The following is a 13,702-nucleotide window of genomic DNA, read 5'->3' on the forward strand; positions in this document are numbered from 1 at the left end:
CTATCTGAAATGTCCCCAGGCCTAGTACGATAGTCGCTTGTCTGTCCTCACCTCCTACCCCCCACGTCCCTCCCTCCCCTCTCATTGTCAAAGCTCTTGCACTATCTGAAATGTCCCCAGGCCTAGTACGATAGTCGCTTGTCTGTCCTCACCTCCTACCCCCCACGTCCCTCCCTCCCCTCTCATTGTCAAAGCTCTTGCACTATCTGAAATGTCCCCAGGCCTAGTACGATAGTCGCTTGTCTGTCCTCACCTCCTACCTCCCTCCCTGCTCCCTCCCCTCTCATTGTCAAAGCTCTCGCACTATCTGAAATGTCCCCAGGCCTAGTACGATAGTCGCTTGTCTGTCCTCACCTCCTACCCCCCACGTCCCTCCCTCCCCTCTCATTGTCAAAGCTCTCGCACTATCTGAAATGTCCCCAGGCCTAGTACGATAGTCGCTTGTCTGTCCTCACCTCCTACCCCCCACGTCCCTCCCTCCCCTCTCATTGTCAAAGCTCTTGCACTATCTGAAATGTCCCCAGGCCTAGTACGATAGTCGCTTGTCTGTCCTCACCTCCTACCTCCCTCCCTGCTCCCTCCCCTCTCATTGTCAAAGCTCTTGCACTATTTGAAATGTCCCCAGGCCTAGTACAATAGTCGCTTGTCTGTCCTCACCTCCTACCCCCCACGTCCCTCCCTCCCCTCTCATTGTCAAAGCTCTTGCACTATCTGAAATGTCCCCAGGCCTAGTACGATAGTCGCTTGTCTGTCCTCACCTCCTACCCCCCACGTCCCTCCCTCCCCTCTCATTGTCAAAGCTCTTGCACTATCTGAAATGTCCCCAGGCCTAGTACGATAGTCGCTTGTCTGTCCTCACCTCCTACCTCCCTCCCTGCTCCCTCCCCTCTCATTGTCAAAGCTCTTGCACTATTTGAAATGTCCCCAGGCCTAGTCCGATAGTCGCTTGTCTGTCCTCACCTCCTACCCCCTCCCTCCCCGCTCCCTCCCCTCTCATTGTCAAAGATCTTGCACTATCTGAAATGTCCCCAGGCCTAGTACGATAGTCGCTTGTCTGTCCTCACCTCCTACCTCCCTCCCTGCTCCCTCCCCTCTCATTGTCAAAGCTCTTGCACTATCTGAAATGTCCCCAGGTCTTGTACGATAGTCGCTTGTCTGTCCTCACCTCCTACCACCCCCCTCCATCCCTACCCTCTCAAAGCTCTTGCATTATCTGAAATTTCGCCAGTACGATAGTTAATTTCACATTCTTAATGTCTCAAGGCCTTGTAAGAATGCCATTGTATTTACCCTTGCTCCCTCCCTTGAAGCGCTTTGAAACACATGTGTTTCTAGGCGCTATACAAATAAACTATCATGCATTCATTCATTCATGCTTGTAGAGAATGTTAAGGTATGAGCTCAGTGGGAGGCCTGTGCAGTCCGGACTTCAAAAGAGAGAGGCCGAGAAGGGGGGGCACGCGGGCTTTTGCCCTGGTCCGACTGCTAAATCCACCTCTGTCCGGCCCCCCACGACTGCTAATCCTTAACCCTGATCTCAAGCAAATTCCCACAGTTAAGACTTTCAAGGCTACCTTAAAGCTACACCTCTTGTCAATTGAAGGGGCCCCTGAGCTCTGCACCTCACTGGATCACCTCTATATTCCCGAACCGCACAGGAAATCCTCAGATGCAAATACTGGTGCTTACTGTCACCTGGTCACTATTCACTGAAGATATCAAGCCTACTTTGGTCGGTCCATTGCCCAATTAATGTACCCAACTGCCGCCACCTGCAAGCGCCTGGTGTATCTAGCATCTAGTGCCTCGTTTGTCCACTGCTGTGCCAAGGCTCTGCACATGATCTGGCCTGTGCAGTTTGTTCTGTTCAAAGCAGCATTCTGCTTCAATGACAAATGGTATGGTAATGTTATTTATAAAGCGCCTATACACAGACAAGGGTTTCAAAGCACTCAAGGAAGGTGGGAACATGGGGCAAAAACAACAGTTGCTCAGAACTCTTGCATTTCTGAGACAAATACATTTAACAGTTGAGATACTGCAAATAGGCCTGACATTAAGGGGTGAAGACAAGGGAGAACAGACAGACGATCTTCTGGCAAAGGTGCATTTGGATCGTGCAAGCGCACATACGGTCTAGGGGGGGAGGGTTCCAAGTGCACCCAGTCAGTGGAGACTGGGGTAAGTGCAGAGAGAGAAGCTCTCTTGGATTAATTCTAAGTGCAGTCAGGGGTTGGGGTACAGGGCCCAGAGGCAAGTGCAAACAGGACATGCGGGGGTGGCAGGGACCTGTCAGACTCTGAGGTGGCAGTCAGCAAGCTATAAGGAGGAAGAGGGAGAGAGGGAAAGAGCAGAGAGCTAGGAAGCAGGGTAGAGGGAGACAGAAGGAAGCGGAGAAGAGAAAGGTCTTGAAGTGTTTCCGGAACTTAAGAAGATCGGGCTCAAGGCAGAGGGTGGCAGGGAGGCTATTCCAGATGGATTCCCCTGCTGAGGATAAGGATCTCCCTCCAGATCTCTGCTTGGAGAACCGGCTCACCCGCAGAAGGTTGGAGGTGGATGAGAGGAGGGCTCGAGAGGGACAGTATTTAGGTAGGTAACCTTGCAGGTAAGTATGCAAACAAACACATCGCAAAGTTTCTGCTGGCACCACCTATAGCACCGCAACCTGCCTCTGGGCACCTAGATATTGTTTAAAGCCATGCATTTCCACCAGAGGGCGCAATGATCCTCCAAACGTCGTCCCAAGGGGCAGTCACTGTCCTCCCAGTCTAGTTAGATATGTCTAATTTTCAATCTCTCAATCAATAATCATTGCATGAGACCCATAATCCTGACCTTTCTCTCCTCAGCCTGGAACAGGTTCAAGGCTGTGTTTGGGATTACATTGCTGCCTACGACGGGCCGTTCGAGGCATCTCCTCTACTGGGCAAAGTCTGCTGGAACTCATCGTACACCTTCACGTCCACCTCCAACGACATGACCGTCCTCTTCAGAAGTGACGGGAGCGTCGCCTTCTCTGGATTCCAGGCCTCCTATCAGTCCTGCAGGTGTGGCACGAACGACACAGGTACGTCCAGCCCGATGCTAAGACCAGCCGACTGTAGGTGAGCTGTGATGCGATTGTGCAAAGCTTGGTGGCACACCATTGCCACGGTACAAGAACACTGGGTTTTCTGATCCGTGTTCCTTCTGTATGGTGCCCCTCTCAAGAGGAGGCAGAGGGCAAACGAAATTCCAGGGGGAATGTGCCCAAGATCACACAAGAAGTTCATCCTTATTTTCAACATGCACTCAACAGCCAAGACACGTATACCAAGGTTACATGAGATGTACGATGATAACATTGATATTAAAATGGTGGGTGGATTAAGCACTCCCACTTCCAATGAGTTCATAGCTGCGCAGGCTCCAAACCCCCAATTGCTGTTACAGGTACTGCGCGTGCTGAGTCCAACTATAGGACACAAAAGGACAGTGTCTGTGAGGAGACACCTTTCTGGCATTGTGTAAAGTAACTTCAGGACAATACTCACCATGACAGGAGACGGGTTCTCCACTCGTCCTAGGCTTGCATCAGTGCAGATGAAGCAGTGCATAAGGCATTCTGGGAAACATAGTCTTTTAATAAAGAAATCAGAAAGATTGCCAGATCCCTGAAATGGATCCGGATTGACAGTCAGTGTGATCCTTAACCTTTCAGGTAACTGCGTCCATTTGCTACAATGTTTGAAAGAAAATGTAAAAGCTGAATGGATCTAAAAGCAGGCAGCGTGCTCATGTGAGCAGGCACAAAGAGAGTACTTCATGCAACATGACCCAGTAAGCCCAGAGACAGCAGGACACACTCCAGTTACCTTCTTCTGGAGCCTGAAGGACGCATAGGCTGACTGCGGTTGATGGACCTTGACATAGGATAAGTTGGTGAGATTTGGTTTTGTTAGTTGCTATCACTTACATTAACCTATTTCTTGTTCAATCTAGAACCATGCAGAGGTGTGCCTCTCACCACAGTCCATTCAAACCTCCACACCCATCTCACATTCATATTACAAAGTGCAAAGACATTCACTGAAGTCCTACCTTTACAGAAACAGTGGCAAATGGCTCCAGGGGCCAGGAGTGAGGGTCTGAGATTGGGTTTTAGGAAGAAGCCAGGGGCTGAGGCAGAAGACAAGAGAGGGTTGGGGGTCCTGGAGGCAGGCACAGGGATGAAAGGCCATGGATGTGAAATGCCCAAGTACACTTGGTCTAACACTAGCTCTGAGACTGTGGCTAAGGCCGTTCATACAAATGCAATGATCAACAGTATCAGGGCCACTGACAGGTCTAACACAACCAGCCTTCCAATACTGCTGTCATCAACCAAGGAGCAAAGGTGAACTAGTACAGATACCAACACAGTATGCGTGCCCAGCCCCCGACGAAACCCAGGCTGAGAGGGAGGTAACTAGATGCAGATATGAAGACTCAAGCATTTCCCCTGATGCAGGAAGAAAAGAAATGGAGCCATAGTTTTCTAAGGTCAGATGGTCAAGTTAAGACTTTTAAACACAGTTGTACGAATAGCTGATTTAACCCCTTAAGTGCCAAGGACGAGTATGCTCGTCCGGTGCAAGGAGCATCCACTGCCGTAGCCGAGGCAATTATCCAGATGAGGTCCTGCTTCGGAGAGAGAGGTTCTTGTCCTTGTATAATTGTATCAAAGCAAGCCCACTGTAAGGGGTCCAATCCTTGTTTCACCCCCGAGCCGCCCTTCAAACTCTCCCCCACCCCAACCCCGCCTCATACTCAGACACACCTATTCCACCAGCACCCCGTTACATACCAAAACACTCAGAAACACACACACGCAGACACATTGCTTCCCCTCCACAAACACTGCCCCCTTTCTCACACACATGCACGCAAACACACACTTCCCCTGCCCATCTTGATCAGCCTGCCAGCCCCTGTGTGCACTCGTGTGTAGCAGGGGCATGACAGTTAAGATTTAGAAAGACCACTCTCCGCGTTCTCAGAGTGGTCTTTCTAAATCACTTTTTTCTGAATAATTATTTTAAAAAGGTCTTTTGACCTAGAACGCGACACCTTGGTGTGAGGACGGCTTTGCTTAGTATGCGCTGCCTCTGTAGCACCGTTCCCAGGAGACTCACTGTGGGAGGTTTCTATCCCAGAGGGGGTGCTGTTACCATAACTACAGGTGGATCGATGGGCTGCATCCTGGCTGTTGCTCCACACAGCAATTCTGGAGACACGCAACCTATATACCAAAACAAATCCGTCCTATGATAGCTGGCAATGCTCTGAGCTGACACTGGTGTGATATGAATTTGCTGTCTGTTTAATTATGTGCTCTTATCTTCACTATGGCACAACTAGCCTTAGCATACATTTAAAGATGTATGTGCCACCAGACTGACAAAGACATATAATTATCAGAAGTTAGATCAGAGCAGGGATTTAAAATGCCACATCCATCTGCAGAGACTTTGTGTCCCAGCAGCTGTCAAGAATGCACAGGTGGCCTTTGAACCTGGTTTCTGCCACTGCAGAGCTGACACTGCAGATGTCAGGAGCCAGGTTACAGCAAGGCACAGGGCCAAACTATAATTTGGCCGTGGAGGATTTTTCATTTTATTTTAAGAAAAATCAAAAAGCCCTGGCCCTCGCAACCTCACAGTTGGCAATTCCTTGCAGCATTACACAACATTTTCGTTTTGCAAAGCTCTTTTGTTACATACACAGTACTCTGTACTTTATTTCTGTGTTTTTTTCAAATTCTTTCTAGGCAAGTGGGCATTTCTAAAAATAGTGCCAGCCATTAGCAAATGGATCTTGCAGGATGATGCGGCATAGGAGAGGAGGGTCCAGAAAGGGTGCTGCATGGTGTGTTAGGGACTTGGCAATTATAAAGGTAACTAGTGACATGGCAGCAGAGGTACAAGACCTGGATAAGATGGGCAGGTAAGAGCCATCACCCATGATACCCTTCTATGGCAGGGGGGGAGATATCTAAGCCCACCCAATCAGATGGAAAGGCTCCCAGGCTGAGATGAGAAGGAGATTTGAAAACTGTGTCTGATTAAAAAGTTGTCCGTTAAAAGATTCCAGAACTTGCATAATGGGTGTGGAGGAGTTTGCACAAACCTTTACAAGTATCAGCAGAGGAGACATGACAATACAACCCAATAGCAGGGTGGGCTGGGGCCGAGCTGTGAGCTGCTCGATTGCAAAGAATTTGCTGGAAACATTGGTGCAGGAGAGACCTATATCAAACTAGTGTACATTGCTTCTGACTTTCTCTCAGAACCCTTGACTAGGCTGAAAGACACATGCGGAAAAGATGTAAGGTAATGTAATGGGCATTTGTATTGCTTCTTCCACCATTGGGATGGTCTCAACGCCCTGTAGATTGAACGCCCTTGGGGACCGTATTCCAGGTACCGGAAATTCGTAGGTGAGTTATAGAATAACTGTGTGCATTTTAGCCAGTAGGAATGTAGGTAGGGGTGGCCAAGGTCCTGCGAGTCACCCATGTTGAGACGGCAAGTGGTTGGGTGAACAGAGGTAGTATGGGGAGTGTGATAGGTGTGCAGCTAGACCGAATTTCATCATATGGGATAGCTGCATTCTAATGGCAGAGGTGTTGTGCAAAGTACGTGAAGCGGCTAGACCACATTTTATCGTGGGGGATAGCTGCATACTAATGGCTGAGGTGTAGTGCAAAGTACGTGAAGCGGCTAGACCACATTTTATCGTGGGGGATAGCTGCGTACTAATGGCTGAGGGGTTGTGCAAAGTATGTGAAGCGGCTAGACCACATTTTATCGTGGGGGATAGCTGCATACTAACGGCAGAGGTGTTGTGCAAAGTACGTGAAGCGGCTAGACCACATTTTATCATGGGGGATAGCTGCATACTAATGGCAGAGGAGTAGTGCAGAGTGTCCTATAGTAGTGCATGTACTAGAAGGGTGCAGAGAGGTAGTGCCAGGTGTTCCCGCCTTAAACATTCATCTAAATGCAATACATACTCTACCCTCAGAATTAATCTAAGTGCAACACACAGGCCACCCTCACAACTCCTCCAAGTGCAACACATCGGCCACCCACAAAATTCTCCCGAGTGCAGCACATTGGCCACCCTCACAATTCATCCAAGCGCAGCACACTGTCCAGCCCTGGCGTGAGGCAAGAATAGTGGCTGTGCTCTAAATGTGCGCTGAATTTAGTCGGTGGCTGTAGACTGGGTGTGTGCCTGAGTTTAGATCAGTGGCCATCTTCCAGACATGCACCCGACTTAAATACAGCTGCCATTCTGTAACACCTACCGAAACTTTAAGTACCAAACTTCGCTCTGCAAGTTACATTGCACTACATCAAAGAAATAACCGCTGTCTCTTACCTGAAGATTGCTGCAGACAGCCTAGGGGCTTAGTTGGGGCACCCCTGTGCGAACAAACAGTTGCACACATTGGATAGGAGCTGCCCTTTGCTTCTGGCCCTTAGCTGGCTGCCCCAGGGCCCTCTGTAAAGAGGACTAGTTCCTGAAGGAAGCATCCAATCACGGGCTGCCAGGGTAGGAGTGGGGCGGGTAGAGGACAGGGGAGGGTTTTGGGAGGGAGGCATGCCGGGGAGAGGGAGATGACATAAATAAATGTGGCAACAGGGATATTAAATAAATAAATGCAGGAACATGGAAATAAATAATTCATGGAGCAGGAGGGGGGCTCACTCACCACCAAGCAGGTGCACTGAGCAGAGAGGATGGTGCAGGACCTGCACTCACGGACCTGGGCTTCTTGCTGGAATCCTCTGAGCCTCCATTCCACCTCTGCACAGATGACTCCCAAATCCTCATCTGTCCTGGAAATCTCCATGGAAATGTGAGCAACATCCCAGGATGCTTCCTTCAAATCCAGCCATGGATTACCCACAGCTTTCTGCTCCACAATGGAAGCAAAACTTAAAAACAATGTTCTGTGGCCAGTCAAAACAATGAACATCCCTTCTAAATGGCTGCCAACCATCCCAGCCCCGGCTGCCAACCATCCCAGCCCCGGCTGCCAACCATCCCAGACCCGGTGCCAACCATCCCAGCCCAGGCTGCCAACCATCCCAGCCTCGGCTGCCAACCATCCCAGCCCCGGCTGCTAACCATCCCAGACCTGGGTGCCAACCATCCTAGCCCCTACCGTCACCTGCACCTACAGTGAATGTCCTGGAGGTTATCTGTGATTCAGAAATGTTCTTCAAATACAACATGAATACAACAGTGAAAAGGGCTCATTACCAACATTACGGGTTATGTAGAAACCTGCGTTCCGGCCGATTGGTTTCCAATGAACTCACCGGAAATCAGTCACTGCGCAACACGATACATCCGGTTTGCTCACCACCAACAAATCATCTGAAAACGTGGAAGTGGCGACAGATAGACGTGGAAGGTAAGGAGGGGGACTGGGTTTAGTTGTGTATGTATGTATGTGTGAGCGTGATTGGGGGAAGGACGGTGGGGAGGAGGGAGCACAGGAAGGAGAGCAGGCCGGTGGTGTCTCCTGTAGAACACAGGGTAAGTAGTGGGGGCGGGGGATGCCAGTGGAGATTGATTATGGGGTTGCGGGCATATCCCCCACATAGGAGGATGGTGGGGGGAGGCACGCAAGGAAAAGTGTGTTTGCCCGTAGTGCAGAGATTGGACTCAGTGAACTGGGATTCAATCAAATCAGCCTTTGGGGAAATATTGTAGAGCTAATCCCTCCTCTACTGGATTTCCAACATGAAGTGCATGTCGTACAGACGTGGCGCAATCTAGACTGGACTTCAGTGACAGAATCAACATGAGTGTCCATGAAACCACCTTGAATCAATTAAAGCTCATGCAGAACAAGGCTGCTGGAATGGGTTTAGGGCCTACAAAAGAGAGACCTCTTGAAGAAGTGTTAAGAGCCTCCATTGGCTGCCACTCAAACACGGATACCTTCAAAAGTGTATTCCTGGTCCATTGAGCTACTGGAACATGAGCCATTCCTACATCTCGAAAGAACTGAACGGCTACAGATCATCAAGGACCCTCAATTAAACCAACACAAGCCTCCTTGGGATACCTAGATAGCAACGACGGTGCAAAGGAGGCATCCAACTCAGTGTTCTAGGTCCCGCAATGAGCTGCCGCAATTCCAGGAAAACGGTATGCAGTGATTATATGTAATCCCAAAATAACGAATGCAAAAACAAGGAAAATGAAAACAACGAATTTGGTAAAAAACTTAAAATGGGGTTGGGGGGGGGATAGTGGTTTTGGGGGTGGGCGAAAAGTATTAGGGAAAAAAGGGTGGGTTGGGGGGGTTCCACAAAAAAGGAATTTGTTATTTTGGCATTAGTTGTTTTGTATTTGTTGTAATTGCTTTAGTTATTTTGGGATTAGATGAAATCACTCGTAACCCAGGAAAACACCTGCGCTTCAACAAAGACCTGAACAATCTGCCTAAGGGGACTTTCCCCAATCTGACTAAGACATCACCATGGAACGACATCCTCTTCATGCCCATCGTGAGCTCTTAGGTTTCATCTCCGCCTGAGTCACCATAATCCCCGAATCTAATGGGCTTTCCATCCTCAGGCCTTCCACCCATTATTAATCCTCCCTGCCTGGACGCCAGTAAGAACTAGTTCAATAAGTCATATCAGTCACTCTGGGGGCGGCATCAAGGTATTCCCCCAGCAGGGGCGTACTGCTCATGTTTCCCTCACGAAGATCTCACACTCTACATTTCCTTGGGTGTATCCCCTTGCCTTTGCTGACTCCAGCAGTGAGATCCCCCCTGGACAGTAGCCTCTGGGTGCCCTGCTAATATTGAGCTCCTCTCTCTCCACTGTCCCTCCGTTTTACTGAGTCCCCCTCCCTCTCACTCAATCCTCAAACTCTCAAGCATTTGTCTCTCTGCATGTGCCATGCTACAAAGCTCCTACTCTCTATCTCTTATATACATAAAGCAGAACATCTGTTAGTTTGCTCCTTATACAATTCCACGTGTTCCACCAATCTGCACCACATTTTGCATAGTTACCTGTTAGAAGCCTCTGGGCATTACTGGCTACATGAGATTTGAGCACCTCACCACTTTCCCGGATTTCAGTCCCTTCACACATGAGACGGTTGCCTGAAATTGGCCAAACATCAATCTGGTCGTAGAAGGACCAGACAAAGCTAATTTAAGCATCTCAACGCGAGGAAAACACCTCAGAGGTACATATGGGACCTTAAAAACATGTCTTAAGGCCCTAGGATGCACCTTTCCAAGGATATTTGTACCGCAAAGCACTGCACCGCGACAGGTGGGTAGAGAGCACAGAAGGTCCCACTTTGCTGCAGTACACCAACTCTCGCCTCCCCCCAACGTCTGCTCCGGGGTATGTCAGCCAGCCACATGCACCCATTCTCAGTGCAGTTCACCTCAGGGTGTAAAGCACATCAAGCGATAAGAGACTCGGAACGGCCACCTACAGGATCATTGATTTTCAACAATTGATGCGAGTGTGATCATGTCTGTCTACAGAACCTGTGCAGAGTACTGGTACTTTTTGTTAGTAAATAAGTACAGAGGCAATAAAGGGGGTGCAGTGCTTCAGAGTGTTTGAGGCCTGCGTTCTCCTTTCATGAGTTCTCCGCGTATGTCCACGACTGGACTGTGCAGGCTGGTTCACAGTACTGACATTTTCATGTTCCTTGATCAGCTTAATGTTAATTTATCATAAAAAAATGAACAGAAAGATTTATTAATAAAATGGCACATTATGCATACTCACAAACAAGGTTGGGGGCAACTGCCAGCCAGAGCAGAAGAGCTATTGTGCTGTGCTAGAACAAGGTGTCAACCATAATCTCACTGAATTAAGTGAAGAAACATCACACCTTCCTTCACTCTGCATCTCTTCAAGGTTTCACTTCTGCTCAGCTGCTTAAAGAATTAGAAACTTAATGACACCATATGTATACTGCCTTACATTGCTACCCCTACGATTAATTCTTTAGAAGGGACGGTGCCTTCAAGGGACCTCTAGCAAGTGAAGCTTGCCATGGGATGCTTGCTATGGGTTCAGGTGACTCTCTAGCAAGTGAACCTTGCTATGGGTTTAGGTGACTCTCTCGCAAGTGAAGCTTGCTATGGGTTTAGGTGACTCTCTAGCAAGTGAACCTTGCTATGGGTTTAGGTAACTCTCTCGCAAGTGAAGCATGTTTTGGGTTTAGGTGACTCCATAGGGTTTAGGTGACTCTCTATCAAGTGAAGCTTGCCATGGGTTTAGCTGACGCTCTAGCAAGTGAAGCTTGCTAGGGGTTTAGGTGACTCTCTTGCAAGTGAAGCTTGCTATAGGTTTAGGTGACTCTCCAGCAAGTGAACCTTGCTAGGAGTTTAGGTGACTCTCTAGCAAGTGAAGATTGCTATGGGTTTAGGTGACTCTATTGCAAGTGAATCTTGCTATGTGTTTAGGTGACTCTCTAGCAGGTGAAGCTTGCTATGGTTTTAAGTGACCCTCTAGCAAGTGAACCTTGGTAGGGGTTTAGGTGACTTTCTTGCAAGTAAACATTGCTATGGGTTTAGGTGACTCTCTAGCAAGTGAGCCTTGCTATGGTTTTAGGTGACTCTCTAGCAAGTGAAGCTTGCTATGGGTTTAGGTGACTCTCTAGCAAGTGAACCTTGCTATGGATTTAGGTGACCCTCTAGCAAGTGAAGCTTGCTATGGGTTTAGGTGATTATCTAGCAAGTGAACCTCGCAATGGGTTTAGGTGACCCTCTAACAAGTGAAGCTTGCTATGGGTTTAGGTGACTCTCTAGCAAGTGAAGCTTTCTATGGGTTGAGGTGACTCTCTTGCAAGTGAAGCTTGTTATGGGTTTAGGTGACTCTCTAGCAAGTGAACCTTGCAATGGGTTTAGGTGACTCTCTAGCAAGTGAACCTTGCAATGGGTTTAGGTGACTCTCTAGCAAGTGCAGCTTTCTATGGGTTTAGGTGACTCTCTTGCAAGTGAAGCTTGCTATGGGTTTAGGTGACTCTCTAGCAAGTGACCCTTGCAATTTGTTTAGGTGACTCTCTAGCAAGTGAAGCTTTCTATCGGTTTAGGTGAATCTCTAGCAAGTGAAGCTTGCTATGGGTTTAGGTGACTCTCCAGCAAGTGAACCTTGCAATGGGTTTAGATGACTCTCTAGCAAGTGAAGCTTGCTTATGGGTTTAGGTGACTCTCTAGCAAGTGAAGCTTTCTATGGGTTTAGGTGACTCTCTTGCAAGTGAAGCTTGCTATGGGTTTAGGTGACTCTCTAGCAAAGTGAACCTTGCAATGGGTTTAGGTAACTCTCTAGCAAGTGAACCTTGCTATGGGTTTAGGTAACTCTCTAACAAGTGAAGCTTGCTATGGGTTTAGGTGACTCTAGCAAGTGAAGCTTTCTATGGGTTTAGGTGACTCTCTATCAAGTGAAGCTTGCTACGGGTTTATGTGACTCTCTAGCAAGTGAAGCTTGCTATGGGTTTAGGTGACTCTCGAGCAAGTGAACCTTGCTATGGGTTTAGGTGACTCTCTAGCAAGTGAACCTTGCTATGGGTTTAGGTCACTCTCTAGCAAGTGAGCCTTGCTATGGGTTCAAGTGAGCCTTGCTATGGGTTTAGGTGACTCTCTAGCAAGTGAACCTTGCTAGCGGTTTTGGTGACTCTCTAGCAAGTGAAGCTTGCTACGGGTTTATGTGACTCTCTAGCAAGTGAAGCTTGCTATGGGTTTAGGTCACTCTCTAGTAAGTGAACCTTGCTATGGGTTTAGGTGACTCTCTAGCAAGTGAACCTTGCTATGGGTTTAGGTCACTCTCTAGTAAGTGAAGCTTGCTATGTGTTTAGGTGACCTGACCTTCAGCATTCACTCAATCCCAGTTTTAGGAACGGGTCAAAGGAATCAGATCTCTGCAGGTGCCGAAAGGAAGCAGAGAATGTTGTCCCAAAATATACATGCAATGCCACAGACTTGCCATCCGTGTCTTCCCTAACATGTGTTCTTCTCTCCTTAGCCGTCACACCCCAGCCAAGGACATCGAGTCATGCTAACATCAACGCAACAGGTATGATCTTTGATAGCATGATGGCGATTGAATGACTCCAAGAAGGTTGTCATTTGTGAACTATATATGGATACCATTTCTGTGTAGCAAAGCACTCATCATGCAGTGCCTGGGTAGGAGGGCTGTGAGCTTTTACGCAGGTAGAAACATGGAGGTTAGTGCATGGGAGAGGCAAGGTGGGTGGAAAGGGGTGGAGGGGCAGGAAGGGTCAGATCAGTCACAGTGCATGGTGCTATGGATGGGCAAAGGGCCAAGTGTTAAAGAAAACAACATGTTTCAATCCACAGAGAGCAACATTTGGAGATTGATATGATATTTTATTTGTATCGTGCTCGTACACAAGTGTTTCATAGCGCGACAAGGCAAGGGAGGGGAACAAGGGAGAACAAAAACAATGATCTTACTAGGCCCAGTGATATTGAGAACGTGCAAGTGCAGTGGAGAGGGAAAGGGGAAAACGTGCATGGAAGGAGAGAGAATTGGAAAGTGCGGAGCGAGCAAAGGAAAATAGATGAATAATAAAAAATAAATAATAAAAGGCAACAAACAGTGGCAAGTTCTGGGTTTAAGGCAGCAGACAGGGTATGCCTGATAAGTGCAGG

General features: G+C 48.3%; 1 protein-coding gene across 4 annotated transcripts in view; it reads left to right on the forward strand.

The window, feature by feature from the left end:
* Positions 1-13,702, forward strand: part of LOC138473324 (deleted in malignant brain tumors 1 protein-like) — a 633,955-nt gene that overhangs the window by 561,093 nt on the left and 59,160 nt on the right. For all 4 annotated transcript variants that reach the window (XM_069611990.1, XM_069611993.1, XM_069611992.1 and 1 more), the window contains 2 exons: positions 2,850-3,067; positions 13,050-13,100. In XM_069611990.1, coding sequence (XP_069468091.1) covers positions 2,850-3,067; positions 13,050-13,100 — 269 coding nt within the window. The remainder of the gene's footprint in view (positions 1-2,849; positions 3,068-13,049; positions 13,101-13,702) is intronic.

Source organism: Ambystoma mexicanum, chromosome 8 (genome assembly GCF_040938575.1).
Source record: "Ambystoma mexicanum isolate Mex_15411 chromosome 8, UKY_AmexF1_1, whole genome shotgun sequence".
In the NCBI taxonomy this organism is placed as follows: domain Eukaryota; kingdom Metazoa; phylum Chordata; class Amphibia; order Caudata; family Ambystomatidae; genus Ambystoma; species Ambystoma mexicanum.